General features: G+C 49.9%; 1 protein-coding gene across 1 annotated transcript; it reads left to right on the plus strand.

Moving 5' to 3' along the window:
• The first annotated feature begins 3,795 nt into the window (after positions 1-3,795).
• On the plus strand, positions 3,796-6,876 carry TCL1B (TCL1 family AKT coactivator B). The gene is made up of 3 exons (XM_052659542.1): positions 3,796-3,957; positions 6,468-6,632; positions 6,823-6,876. The coding sequence occupies exons 1-3, from the start codon at positions 3,796-3,798 to the stop codon at positions 6,874-6,876; spliced, it is 381 nt and encodes a 126-aa protein (XP_052515502.1).
• Positions 6,877-14,968: the final 8,092 nt, after the last annotated feature.

The raw sequence follows: 14,968 nt of genomic DNA on the forward strand, positions 1-14,968 counted from the left end.
GAATAACTGAAGACAATGGCTTAGAATTTCCCAACATAAGTGAATTTTTTGATATAGCAACAATATACTAAAATCAGTTGCTTTTTTGCTATACCAACATCAGACAAATATAATAGGGTTTAAAATAATACTACTTAAAGTAGCACCGGGCTTCCCCCTTGGTTCAGCAGGTAAAGAATCTGCCTGCAATGCAGGAGACACATTAGACTTGGGTTCAATCCCTAGGTCAGGAAGATCCCCTGGAGAAATAGTAACCCACTCCAGTATTCTTGTATGGAAAGTCCCACAGACAGAGGAGCCTGGCAGGCTACAGTTCGAAGGTTCTCAAGGAGTTGGACATGACTGAGTGACTACGTTGGAGAAGCTGGTCCCTCGAGAAAGCAAGAGCCACAATCTGAGAGCTTGAGAACTCATGTTTATTACACCTGCAGGCCCAGAAGAGGTAACACTTCCAGCTCTGAGCCTCAAACAAAGGGGTTACATTTAAAAAAAGAGTTTTTATAGACAGTTCATGACACCAGACTTTAGTGGGCAGAGCTGTTAATAGGCTAGTTTAAACTGGGGGTTTGACAGACTCCAAAGTGTTAGGACAAAGCAGGGGAGATGCCTGACCTCTGTGCAGACAAACATGGTTAAGCAGAACTACAGGGGCTAGGTAATTGACAAGGGTGAGTGAGGCATTTCAGCTCCTAGCATTGTTGTAAGTTTCTGTTTTGGGAAACTATGTAACTTAACATGACTTTGCAAGGAACTAGCTGAGTTGCAGAAGCAGAAGGAGCATGAGGTTATTTCTAGTTGGGTGCAAGTTTTTAAATTTTCCTCAACTAAGCATGCAGGCAAAATAGAATCAGATAAGAACAAATTTAATGAAAACAGAAAAATTAAAGACAAACTAAGATGTGGAGGGGGAGGGACATACCCAGTTCTGAGATTGTAACGTACAATACGGTAGAGATGATAATTCTCTTCAAACAGACATACAGATACAACACAATCCAAATCAGAATCCTAGCAGGCTTTCTGGAGAAAAGAGGTGGTAGTTAATAGACCAATTCTAAAATTTATACAGAATCACAAAGGTTAGAGAATCTCTGAATTAGTCAGGGTTCCACAGACTAGAAGTAACAAGATGTGTGCGCATATATGCCCAAACCCAGGTCTCGGGCATTGCAGGTAGACCCTTTACCATTTTGAGCTACCAGGGAAGCCCTATACAGAAAGAGATTTATTATGAAGAATTGGGATACTGTGGAGATTGACAAGTCCAGGATCTGCAGTGTGGGCTGGCAGGCTGAAGACCCAGGAGAACTGAAGGTACATAACCTAGAGAGTCGGAAGAACTAATTATGTAGATAAAGTCCAGAGGCAATCTGCTGGAGAATTCCTTCTTGCCTCAGGAGGCCAGTCTTTTCCTATTATTCAGGCCTTCAACTGATTGGATGAGGCCTTCCCACCCTATGGACAGCTAGCTGCTTAACTCAGAGCTCACCAATTTAAATATTACTCTTATCACCAAACAACATTTAAGCTGACATAAAATTAACTATCACAATAGTTAGGCAATCTAGAAGGAGAACAAAGCTAGAAGATTAATACTCAAGATATAAATACCTGTTTTAAAGCTATAGTAATTAACAATGTGTTATCAACACAAGGATAAAAAAAAGACTAATGTTAAAGTCCAGAAATAGACCCAAATACATATATATATATATATATATATATATATGTTCCAGATTCATGACAGAAGTAATAATACAATATGGGAGAGAAAGGATAGTCATTTTAAGAAATGGTATTAATTTGATATAAACATGGAAAAAAGAATCTAGATCTCTTCTTCACACTGTACACAAAATAAATTATATCTAAATATAAAAAGTGAAATAATAAAACCTTTAGAAAAAAACAGTATGTATCTTCAGTGACTTGGGACAGACAAAACTCTCCTTCAGTTCCATGGCTGGGTCGATATTATCATCCTGCCAATTCATTCTGTTGATAGTTTGAAATAAGCAGAGCTGGAATCTGGATGTTCTTGTTTGTAATCCCACCTGAACCATCTCCATTTAGTCCACTTCTAGTAGTCACTGATGACTGAGTCACCCTTTTGTTTTATCATTAGTTCAAAACGTCTATCAAGTGTTTACTGATGCCAATTCCCTTTCCCAAACACTGTCATGGCTCCTGATCAGCTTGATAAAAATGAACTGGTTGGACTGGTATTTTACATTCTCACAAGGCAGCCTCAGCATCCACTACCCACACATACCACCACCGTATTCTTATCATCTTATGAGCCTGCCTCCTCAGCACTGACTAATCCTCATTATTCTCTGATCTCCAAATACACGCTGAATGTCCCCTCTCCAAGACTTCACTCATGCTGCTCAACAGCCCCATCTAGGTTATCCTATTTCCAGGCTCCCAGTGGCCGGCCTTCTTGGCCAGTTTGGGCTCAGTATGTGGGAGGAGGCAAGCAAAACACGCAGAGATCTTGGTGACCAAGCCCCAGCCTTCCAAGTCCTGCTGCGTGCCCTCTTGCGGTCTAGAATCATCCCCCTAGGCTGAGTGCCCCACCACCAGGACACCCCGACTTAAGGCTTGTGAAGGGCGCCCTCGGCTGGACTCCTCCAGCTCAGGCATGACTACACTCAGCAGGCTCTGCCGGGAGCCATTGTGGAGAGATCCAAGTACTTGCAAAGACTTTGGTGACACCCACCCCAGAGAGTGAATCCTACCAATTGCAGGCACCATGGATGGACACCTGGCCAGGAAACACTGCCGTATCTCAGACATGATATGGACAAAAATCAGCTGAAGGACAAGGATCCAAATTTCCGTTCTCATCGCCTGCAGTGATCTTCCTTCCGTGCAGGTCCAAGGGACCTGGGATGGAGCACACGACAGGAAAGAAGGGTGATCAGCGAAGAGCTCTGTTCATTTTCAGCGGCTACACTATCAGAAATTTTTCTTTCCTTTTGCTCATGGGAGCCTCCACTCCTTACCTCTGGACCACCATGGGGAGGTATTCGGAGCCTCCGCCTGGAGCCCCTCTCCATTTCATCAGCAGCCACTCTGAATCTCCCTGGTCCGCATTCTGCCTCTTCCCCGTGGCCGCAAGACTTGGCCAAGGCAGGCGACAAACAGCACGGACGTCAAAGCCGGGAACAGCTGGGTTCACCTTCCTCCTCTGCCTGCCACTAAACCTCTCAAGCCTGTTTCCGCATCTGTCAGGTAGGGACGGCGGTCTCTAGTTGAGAAATGGAATGCGTGCGGGCTCAGCTGTGCCTGCCTCTTTGCCATCCCATGGACTGTAGCCCGCCAGGCTCCTCTGTCCATGGGGCGGGTTGCCACTTCCTTCTCCAAGGGATCTTCCCAACCCAGGAAGCAAACCCTTGTCTCTCGCGTCTCCTGCATTGGGAGGTGGATTCCTGACCACTGAGCCACCTGGGAAGCCCGGCCTCATACTTGGGGAGTCTCTTACCTGTCCAGGCCCTTGAGGCTCCTGACTCCAGTCCTTGCCCCTTTAGGCGGGTGGGCCTAGTTCCTGAGACTCACGCTCTTTAGCTCTCCGGGTGGCGGACCGCAGAAGCAGGCAGCTCCTCTCCTTCTGGCTCCGCCCCTTATCTTCCCCTCCTATTCTCAAACCTGGGACTCACTGGGCCCAGCGGAGGGTCACCGGCCCCGCCCCCAGGATAGCTGGCCCCGCCCCACGCAGACGCCTGTCTTCTTAAGGAGGCTGAAGTCCGGGAGTCTCCAAGTGTGCCCCAGGCTCCCAGGCCGACCCCTGCGATGGAAGCCGAAGCTTCTCCGCCGGTCGGATCGCCCCCTTGCTGCCTGTGGTTCCAGAGCCCTGGCGTCTACAAGGATGAGAAGGGCAGGATCTGGGTGGCTGTGGCTCTACAGATCAATCCCTCCCACCGAGCTCGGGGCAGCGAGGCCCCTGAGAGCACAGTGAGTCCTGGGGCCGGAGGGGAGCCAGTGGAAGGGCAGTGGTGTCGCGCGACTCCAGCTCATGAGGGCCTGCACATTCTGCAGTAGGGCCCAGAATAGAGGTGAGAGGATGGAGTTTTCACTGGCGCCGGAAAACTCGGCCTGCGTGGGTTTGAGCGTGCAGATCCTGGCCCCAGAAGCCCCTGCCTGGAGTGGCACAGACAGAGCTTATCGATCAGAGGTGATGTGATCCCCCGTGGGGTGGCTGAGAGAGAGAGAGAGAAGGAGAGAGAAGGAGAGCGCCAGCGAGCTCACCTAGTCTTACCGCTAGTGCATGTTGAAAAGGCTTCATTGATAGGGTGACTATTCAGTTGGGCCCTGCAGGATGCATAGGAGTTTCCCAGGATCAGAAATGAGACAGGACTAGCACAAGCAAAAGCATTGCAACCTAGAGGCAGTGGGTGGGCCAACAGTGTAAAATTTAGCTTGGCTTCAGACTCCTAAACTGCGAAATGGGAGTAATCTACCATGAGACAAGTGAATCACTGAGACAGGTCACCAGCTGAATGGCCTGCAGAGCATCTGAGATACAATGTATCCTAGAACCCCACCTTAGAAATTGATTCAGGAGCCTTGGGTGGAGGCGAAGATGTTTGAAAAGCTCCTCAGGTGATAAGGATAATCAAATTGGAAACTGCTGTCCTAAACTAGGGGCTGGGATCACAGCACACTTTTGAGAGATGAAATATAAATTCTTCAGGGTAATACCCTGATACTGCGGAAGCTTGAAGGCAAAAGGAGAAGGGAGTGGCAAAGGATGAGATGGTTAGATAGCATCACTGACTCTGTGGACATGAATTTGTGCAAACTCTGGGAGATAGTGGAGGTTAGAGGAGCCTGGCTTGCTACAGTCCATGGGGTCACAAAGAGTTGGACACGACTTGGTGACTGAACAACAACAAATATGGTAAATATTTATCCAGGGGTTAAATAAGCAATTCACTGTTATTTTAGTTGCTAAGTCGGGTCCGACTTGTGATCCCATGGACTGTAGCCTGCTAGGCTCCTCTGTCCCCGGGATTTTCCAGGCAATAATACTGGAGTATTGTTTGCCACTTCCTTCTCCAGGGGATCTTCCCACCCCAGGGTTCAAATCCGGGTCTCCTGCATTGCAGGCAGATTCTTTACTGTCTGAGCTATCCGGGAAGTCCTAACCACAACACATTTCCTAACAATCTTCAAATAGGTTATCCAGAAAATTTTTGGTAGAGCACACTGAAAGTCTTTCCCATACCTCCACCCAATAAAGCATGCAGAACATTTTGGACAAAATAGTTTAGTACGTTTTTAAAAAGCATACAAAAGTGTTCAGTGGGAAAACAATGGATTCTTCAAATAATTTAGCCTTGAGCGGGGGAAGGGAACTGGAGAGTGAGCATTGTTTTCAATTTTTAAAGTGATTATTTCATAATAGTAGACCTGGGTTTTCACATGCAGTCTTAGGATGGGAAATAGCTTTCTGAGCATGATCTCATGCAAGGATCAGCAAACTTTTTGTGGAGGGGCTGACAGTAAAAATTTTCAGCTTTCATACAGTAAAGACTTCAGAGCAACTACTTAACTCTGCCCTCATAGGACAAACACAGCCAAAGACAACACACAAAGGAAGACATTTTTGTTTGCAATAAAGCTTTATTTGCAAAAGCAGGTGGTGAGCCAGATTGGGTCCATACTTTGCTGGCACCTGATTTAAAGCCAGAATTCAAAGGGAAAGAGATTTTGCTGCATAGTTCAAAATATCCCTCTTGCAAAACCCATCCCATAAAAATCATAGGACAACAGACTAAGGAAAATCACTTGCAAATTGTATGACTGATAAAGGGCTAGATTCTTAACTCGGAAAAGTGTTCGTCACTAAGAAAAGACACACACTCTGATAGAAAACTCTATAAAATAACCTTTACATCTATTAATAGTTGCATCATACATGGAGCTTCGGTTGCATTTGATGACTTTCCTGCATTTCTGTACTTTTCTGCATTGACCAAATTTTCTTTGTGTGTGTGATGTTCATAAGAAGTAATGATGGCCATGATCAAAACTACAAAATATTTTTTTTGGAAAATCCTTCACTCCCAGGTCCTGAGCTCTATGGATATCTTGTTTTTAAAAAGAGAATTTTTGAAACTATGGAAGTGGCCAAGACAGACAGCCAAGAGTTTCCTCTGTGTAGGCCTAAACGTTTCTAATGGGCTGGAAACAGAAGCTAACTTTTCAGGGTGCAGGGGGTAAGGTGGGGTGTAGGTCTGTGGGAGGGTGATACCAGAGAGGAGGCCTGGAAGAACTAGTCCTCTCAGGTCCAGGCAAAACCCCCAACTGATGGTGCCAAGACTCTGGGTGTGGGACTCTAAAAGCATGACCATCCCACCTCTACTCCAGGCAGTGCCCCCACCCCAGCTGGGCCAGAGGATCCAGGACCCTGGTTGTGTGTGCAGCTCAGCATCCCTAATGGGGCCCATCTTTCCCTCCAGCATGAAGTCGGCCTCACGGTCCATTTGTGGCAGTTACCCAACCAGATGCCCAGGTCCCCCAGCTGTCCGCTTGTGTCTGGGCTGCCCATTAAGTGGGAGCTCTATCCTGGGCGAAGGTACCAAGGAACGGATTCCAGACTCTGGGAAATAATGGACCATGGCCAGGCAAGTGTGTGGTGGCCCACGTGAGGTGGGTGGCCGTTAAGTAGTGGCTGCAGGGTTGCGAGGTGGGACAAAGGAAAGAGGGCTTCCCTTCTCCAGTCCCTTGGAATCCACAAATCCAGGTTCCTGTTGGCTTCACTGGGATGGAAGGGCATGCCTCCTGGAGCTCTGATCACTGCTTCCCCTGCTACAGGTCATCTCCACGGAAAATCTGATCCTCAAACGTCTGCCAAGTGGGAGCCACTGATGAGGCTGGTAGGTCAAGCCTGGAGACTCAGCGCGGAGGGCTGCCCCTCTTTTCAGGAAGACCCTACCAGTCACCTTGCCCTCAGGCTGTTTCTTGAGTTTTTCTTAGTAGCCGCCCCTTTCCTCCCTGTCCCCACCCCACTGGACAGTGATTTCCACCAGGGACAGAACCCCAGTTCATTCACAAAGTACTGAATAATGATTCTCACTCGGTTCTCTGAAGAATGAGGTGTACCTATGAACACCTTGTGTCACAGACAAGGAAATAGGCTCTGAGAGCTGGAAGGCTTTCCCTGAGACCACAGCCTGGAAAGAGCCGCGATCAAGCTTGGATCCACTGACCTCGGAACTCTCAGGCCGACCTTAGCACTGGGGCGCCACAAGTCCGGTCGATGGCAGCGGCCTTTGGGGACCCTGCAGTGACCCACAGAGCCTTCTCCCTGAGATGGGCCGCAGCCTGTGCTGAGGGCCTCGAGTAGGGCCTGCTCTCCTACCCCTGGTCCTGCTCCGACGGGGCGCCCGCAGGAGTGAGGCTCCCGTGTGCCCTGGATGACAAAGGGGACAGTCCATGAGCAGGGAGGGGTGAGGCAGACTCCGCGCGGACTGGGTCTTGCCCTTGAAACCTGAGCGTTCCTGACCATCACCTTTTGCCTTCCCCCAGACCCGGCTGGCCCTGTGTCTTAAGCGAGAATTCCTATGCACCTGCTCCTTGGTTTGCACACCTAGGGGCTGGGCCCCGTCTTCTCAGCATTTCCCATCCCTCCTCCTGCTTTGGCTTGTCTGCATCCTTTGTATTCTTTGTGCCATCCTCCAGGTGCCACGCCCTCAAGCCCCTTCCTTCCACTCCCACCAGGCTCCGCCCCGCGGCCTCCTGCGCAACCTTGATTGGAAACTTGCCTTCCATCCACTCCGCCTCTGGCGGCTCCGTCGGGGCGCGGGTTCCAGGTCTGGACCTGGGACTCAGATGCCCCGTGGCTGCCACTTCTGCTGCCGCTTTGGCTGGAGTAGATCAGGGACTGGGCAGGCTGTCCACTCCTGAGCCTCGATCAACCCTGGGAAGTGAGTGCTGGCCCCTAAGGGTCCCCTCCAGTGCTGGTTAATTAAACTTCATTGCTTGTTAACTTTTGTGTGGAATCGCTTACCTTAAATTGGTAACTAGTGTAGGAATGCAGCAGCTGAAGGTAGAACTGCAATTATTCCTTGAGTGTGTTTGCACACCTGGAAGGAAGCCGGAATCGGCTCGTTTCAGCAGCAGGTCCGCGGTGGAGGGTAAGGGGATGGAGGGTGAGTTCTTTGCCAGGCTGGACTCCGAAAAGGCAGGCAGACTGTGGCAGTCACTGCTGGAGAACCAGCGGCAGGTGGGCACCTGCACAGGGAGTGAGGCTCCCGTGTGCTCTGGAAGACAAGGGGAACAGTCCATGAGCAGGGAGGGGTGAGGCAGACCCCGGGCGCGGACTGGGTCTTGCCCTTGAAACCAGAGGGAAGAAGAGGACAGTGTGGATGGAGGGCAGGGCGACAGGTTCACGGTGACAGCAGAAAGGGAATTCACTCCTTGGGACTTACTGGTGGTCCAGCTGGTAAGACTTGGCGCGCCTAAGGTGGGGGACCGTGTTCAATCCCTGGTCAGGGAACTAGATCCCACCTGCCGCAACAAAGCTCCTGTGAGCTGTAGCTAAGACCCAGTGCAGCCAAAATAAATATATATTTTCAAAAGAAGGAATTCATTGTGTCATATCAGTCATGAGAAGAGATCCCCAACATGAAAGTCCTAACCTTAAAAATGAATCCATGATGTCACTGAAGAAAGCCCTGGGGGTGATGTTCACAACTTCGGATAGGAAACACTTAGAGCAAAAGACAGTTAAGACAGACAATTAGCTTTCTCAAATGCAGCATTTTCTGTGAGGAGATGCTGTAAAACAAGGGTGGAAATACAAGGGCTAGATACAAAGCACTTGAGTGCAGAATATACAGGGAATCTGTAGAAGAAATCCCCAAGGAGAGAAGAATGGGTGAAAGCCAGGAAGGAGGCTATTTACAGAAAAGGAGACGACACTGGGAAGTGCCGGTTTCAGAATTCAGAAATGTGTATCCTTGATTTTGGCTGAAGTGTTTTAGGCGTTGCGGGAGTAGATTGTTACAGACACCTTGGAGGTTTGGTGGGCAATTCAGAAGCATTCATCAAATTTTAAAATGACACAAAGCCATGCCTAGAGTATTAATACCAGGAGCAGAGTTTCCAAGCTCAGTGCTGTGAGCCTTTGGGCCAGATACATCTCCGTCATGAAAGGCTGTCCTGTGCTGTCTGGCAGCAGCCCTGGTCTCTGTCCGTGCAGTGCCAGTGACATCCCTTTGCCCAGCCGACTCCCCAAGTTGTGATTACCAAATGTCCCTTGTTGGGGGGCAAAGTTTCCCCCAGTTGAGAGTTGCTGCCCTGGAAGAACATTTGCACAAGAGGGAAGGGGAGGGAGCACCGTGGTCAAGGCTCAAGTCCACCACGGAAGAGTGGTTAAGGAAAGGGAGACCCTGAGAGCAGGGGCTGGGCCTAGCCCCTTCCACTTAGAAGCTTGTGTGATCCGGCAGCCTGGCTCTTCAGAAAACCTTCTTGGGTCAGATGGCAAGGTTTAGTTCTAGTTTTTTAAAGGAATCTCCTTAACTGTCCTCCACAGTGGCTATATCAGTTTACATTCCCACCAACAGCAATCCCACTGCTGGGCATATACCCTGAGAAGACCATAATCGAAAAAGACACATGTACCCCTGTGTTCATAGCAGCACTATTTACAATAGCCAGGATGTGGAAGCAAAGACCTAGATGTCCACTGACAGATGAATGGATAAAGAAGCTGTAGTACACACATACAATGGAGTATCACTCAGCCATAAAAAATGAATTTGAGTCAGTTCAAGTGAGATGGTTGAACCTAGAGCCTGTTATACAGAGTGAAGTAAGTCAGAAAGAGAAAAACACTGTATATTAACACATATATATGAAGTCTAGAAAATGGTACTGATGAACCTACTTGGAGGGAAGGAATGGAGATGCAGATATAGAGAACGGACCTATGAACACAGGTGGGGAAAGAGAGTGTGGGACGAGTGGAGAAAGCAGCCTAGACATATATACACTTCCATGTGAAAAATAGATAGCTGGTGAGAAACTGCTGTATAACAGGGCAGTGTATCGTCCGGGCACTCTGATGGTCTAGAGGGAAGGGTGGAATGGGGGAGGGGAGGGAGGCTCCAGAGGGAGGGGATCTATCTATAATTAGGCTGGTTTGCATTGTTGTGTGGCAGAAACTAGACTTCCCAGGCGGTGTGAGTGGTAAAGAACCCACCTGCCAACTCAGGAGACACGAGAGAGACGCGGGTTTGATCCCTGGGTCAGGAAGATCCCTTAGAGTAGGGAATGGCAACCCACTCCAGTATTCTTGCCTGGAGAATCCCCATGGACAGAGAAGCCTGGTAGGCTACAGTTCATAGGGTCGCAAAGTCAGGCATGACTGAAGTGACTTAGCACGTATGCATGCAGGGCAGAAACCATCACAACATTGTGAAGTAATTTTCCTCCAATTAAAAAAAATTTTAGAAAATTGTAAGAAAAAAAATTTATAAAAAAGAAAACCATCCTCCCCTCAGCTCATTTTCCTGTCCTCCTTTTCCTCCCGAACAGATGGGTAGGAGCCTTGGGATGCATCCTGCCTCCCACCACACACAGGAAGATTTGTGGAGGACCTACTGGACAAGACTTCCCACCTCCCTCCCTCCCCTCCTTCCCACCCCAGACCCTGGCGCAGGAAAAGCAGCGGGCTCCCCTCTGCCTCCCCGAGGTCTTGGAGCTCAGTTGCTGAACTGTATGCCTGAGGACAAGAAATGCCTGGAAGTCCTCTTACAGGATGGCAGCCTGGCTGCTGAGGGTGCTGTCCTGCTGCAGAGTCCAACTGCAATTCAAAAGCCTCTGATCTCACTCCATTTCCTTGGTTCAAAGTCTAAGTCTGCCCTCCGCTCCAGGCCATCCCGGACAGAGGCTGGACTCGTGGGAGAACAAAGAGAAAAAGCACATCAAGATGTTTGCAATCACTCCCAGGGTACTTCCAGTTTGCCCGCGAGCTCCAGGTCCTCAGTGTGGCTCCTCCATCCTCTGTGTGGTTCCTGAATGTGTGTTTTCCTGTGACCACAGACGGCTTGTGGGTCTGAGGTGTGGCCTCCTTGAAGTCTGGACCTGTCAGCTCTGACAGTTTACTATGGGGCACGCTGAGAAGACAGTTCTCAGATCCCCACTGGAGCTGAAGACTGAAACCAGCTACAGGGGATTGTGTTAAGGACTCTGAGAGATGAACAAAGGAGAGGTTTTCCTGAAGAAACTGGGGGAATCAATCTTTTGTAAAGGGTGGAGGACAGTGACAGGTGATTTAGTTTGTTGAGGAGACTTGGGGCCACCCTGGATGTCAGAACCACTGACCGTGAAGGATGCTCTCTGTAGGAAGGTTCCCTCCGCTCGGCCCAAACCAGGGGCAATGCTCAAAACCCTGTATTAGCCCTGTGGCCTAGCCACTGACCAATGGGAACAGATGCTGGGCACAGGCCTGGCAAGCCCAGGCCTGGCCCTTGCCAGACTGTGTCACCCATTGGACATCTTCCTCCGTGGAGACAGTCAGACTTTGTGTCCAGATCTCTGCCTGGACCACATTCCTCATCCGGGTCTCTGTTTCTCCTCAAGTTCTATGAGTTCCTCGAGGGCAGTTGGCCAAGGTCCACAAACATTTACAGACTCAACTCTGGGCCAGGCCCCGTGCTGAGTGGAAGGAAAGAGAAATGGGCAGGAGTCCATCCCTGCCCTCCCAGTGTTGTAGCCACGTGTTCCGGGAAACAAGCTCACTCAGAAGGACAATGCAGATAGTGGAGTGCAGTTTATTACACCGGCGGGCCCAAGGCAGTCTCCTCTTAGCCAAGGACCCCGACCATTTTTTGTGAAAACCTTACATACAATAAATGTATGAGCCCAAACCCATCTCCCCCAAATTCTCTGAAACTAGTCTGAACAAAGGAAAAAGAAAGATACAATCAAAGTTAACCCATGATTCATATGCCTTAAGCCTAGGTACAATTATCAATAGGCTTGTGTTCATACCCCAATAAGCATAATAGAATGTATGATTCTATTCGATTACACAGATAATTAGGGTATTAATTAGGGTATTCTTTTAGACAACAGAGAGCCCTGGGGCTCTTCCTTCCTGGGGCCTGGTTTTCCAGTTGGTATGTCGTTTCCATAGATACTGGGCATATAGCTCAAAGTCCACAATCCGGCCCAAGATGGAGTCCTGCTTTCAAGACAGAGCCTGTTCTGTTTCCTCCTCATCAAGGCTCAGTCTGATCAGAGTCTGAGCACACACCCCACGGACTGTGCAGCAGGGCTGAGTGTAAATGAGGCCAGAGAAGGAAGGGAGGCACTTCCCTGGTGGTCTGGTAGCTAAAACTTTGTCCCAATGCAGGGGTCCTGGGTTCATCTCTGGTCAGGGAACTAGATCCCACATGCTTCAACTAAGACTCAAATGCAGCCAAATAAATTAAAAAAGGAGGGGGCCGGTGTCATGTATCTGGGGCATCTAGGGAGGCTGCCTGGAGGAAGGAGCAGGCTAGAAAAGCCCTCACTTTTACATCATGCCCTGCCAGCCTCAGTGGTGAAGAATCCATCCTGCCAGTGCAGGAGACGCAGGACATGCAGGTTCGATCACTGGGTCAGGAAGATCCCCTGGAGTAGGAAATGGCAACTCATTCCAGTATTCTTGCCTGGAAAGTTCCATGGACAGAGGAGCATGGCAGGCTACCATACTTGGGGTTGTAAAGAGCTGGACATGACAGAGAAACTGAACACATACATTGCCACCCCCACAGCACTTTATGTTACAGATTCAAGGTGAAACATACAGTGAAATGTGAAAGCCTGATCCTTAAAGCAGGCCCAGGAGGCAGGTTAGGCACCGCTGTCTCTCACTGCTCCAGATGAGGAACCCGGGCCTCCGCAATGTGCCCTCGTCCATGGTCAGCAGACATAAAGTCAGGGCTGATGCTCAGGTATCCCAGCTCCCCCATCCCTGCTCTTCTTTGCCCCACCAGGCAGAGGCTGTAGGAAAGGAGACCAATGAAGATGAAAGAGTAGTGGAGGAGAGAGAATGGACGGAACTTAGTACTGAGCAGATGAGGGAGGATGGGAGAGCTGGGGACAAGGCTGCTTCTCAGAGTCCTGGTTTGGCCAACGGGGTCCTGGGTTGGGAACATGCAAGTGAAGGAGTCTTTTGGGCCTAGAAAAGAAAACAACAGTTTCAAAGGCCCTTGCTGAATCATCTAACTTCGGAGAAAACAAAACAGAACTTTAGGTCCCACCCTGATGCTCCAGGCCGGTTGCATCTATCTGGGAATTAGCACCCCCTGTCCAGAAACCTTCCATCCCCTACACCTGCACAGAAGACTTATCACCCCCTGCCCAACTACAAATGCCATCTCAATTAAAGACTACCCAAAACCTCCCGCCTGATTAATGTTTCCCTTATCACTTCCAAAAACCTCCCTATAAATATGGAGACTCCCTGATCCCTCTCTGCGCTCAGCCTAGTCATTAGGCCTACTGTCGCCCCTCCTTGCCTGAATAAAGGTAACCTACTTCTGTTGAGGTCATCTTTCCTCTTTCTGCCTCCACCAGAACTATACCTTACATTCTTGGTGCCAAAACCCAGGAAGGGGTGAGGCACTCCTCTCTGTCTCACTCTCCGTCCCTCTCATTGTTTTCCCTTCCCAGAGTCTGGGAGAGTGAACATCCTCCGAGCTCACTTTTCTGCCAGGGCTCAAGTTCCCCTCGGGGCGCCCAGTGCCTTCCTGAGCGGTGCAAGCCTCGGGCTAAGGCTTTATAGGTGCTTGGCGTACCCCCAGGCCTCAGCTCTACCCCCGTTCCCTCTCCCTCTCTCTGACGACCTCTGGAATAGGGATCTCTTGCCATTCGACTGCTCTACACGCAACACTCCACTCAAGCCGACGCCTAGATTAAGGTAAGATCCGGACGGTGTTCTAGAGGCGCCCCAGAACTCAGTCCTCTCAGGTCCTCTCCCGGGGACCGCCGGCCCAGGGCCACTCTATAGGCGACAGTGGGGGACGCTCCACCTCGACACAGAGCTCTCGTCTCATAACTCCTATTGCGACTCCGGGTGACAACTCGAGCTCTCAATGGGAGCCTCTGCTTGCCTTTCAGTGATGGGGTCTGGCCAATCTGTCCCAAAAGATTCCCCTCTGACCTGTGTTCTCAAAACTCTCAAACCACTCTCACTCACTGAACTCAAAGCTAACCGATTAAAACAACTCTGTACACAGATTTGGCCTCAATACCAATCAAGACCGCTGGCCTGAGGCCACCACATTTGACTTCAACATTCTTCAAAATCTCACTGACTTCCTTAAACGGAATGGCAAGTGGTCGGAGGTCCCCTATGCCCAAGCCTTTTGGGCCCTTCGGAGCAGGCCCTCCCTATGCAAGGCCTGCTCCACCCACGAGGTCCTTCTCTGCACCTTGCCTCCCAAGCAAAAGGGCTCTTCCTCAACTAACCGCAGACCGCGACCTTCCGCACTCCTGGAGTTCAACCCCGTGGACGAGCCCCCTCCCTACCCGCCACCCTGCCACCCCTCTCCTCCCCCTTCATCTGACTCACACGCTGGCTCTGCCTCTCCTGACTCCCCCTTGACCCCGCTGCCCCATCTCCCCCTTCCCCTCCTCATTCCTTCCCCGCTGCCACACGGTCACCTACCCAACACCCCAGTCCATGTGCCATTTTCATTGTCAGATATGAGCCAGAGAGAAGAAGTTAGGGTCATTTTCTGAAAATCCTACCAGATACAGAAAAGAATTCCTGAGACTCTCCCAGGCCTGTCACCTCGTGTGGAATGACATATATTATATCCTAAATGCCACTCTCACCCCTGACAAAAAAGACCATATCTGGCAAGCGTCAAAAGCCCTTGCTGATCATTTACATAACCAAGACCGGGACAGCCCAGTTGCTGATGAGGCCGTGCCTCAGTTAGATCCCCACTGGACCTATCAG

Source organism: Budorcas taxicolor, chromosome 21 (genome assembly GCF_023091745.1).
Source record: "Budorcas taxicolor isolate Tak-1 chromosome 21, Takin1.1, whole genome shotgun sequence".
Lineage (NCBI taxonomy): Eukaryota > Metazoa > Chordata > Mammalia > Artiodactyla > Bovidae > Budorcas > Budorcas taxicolor.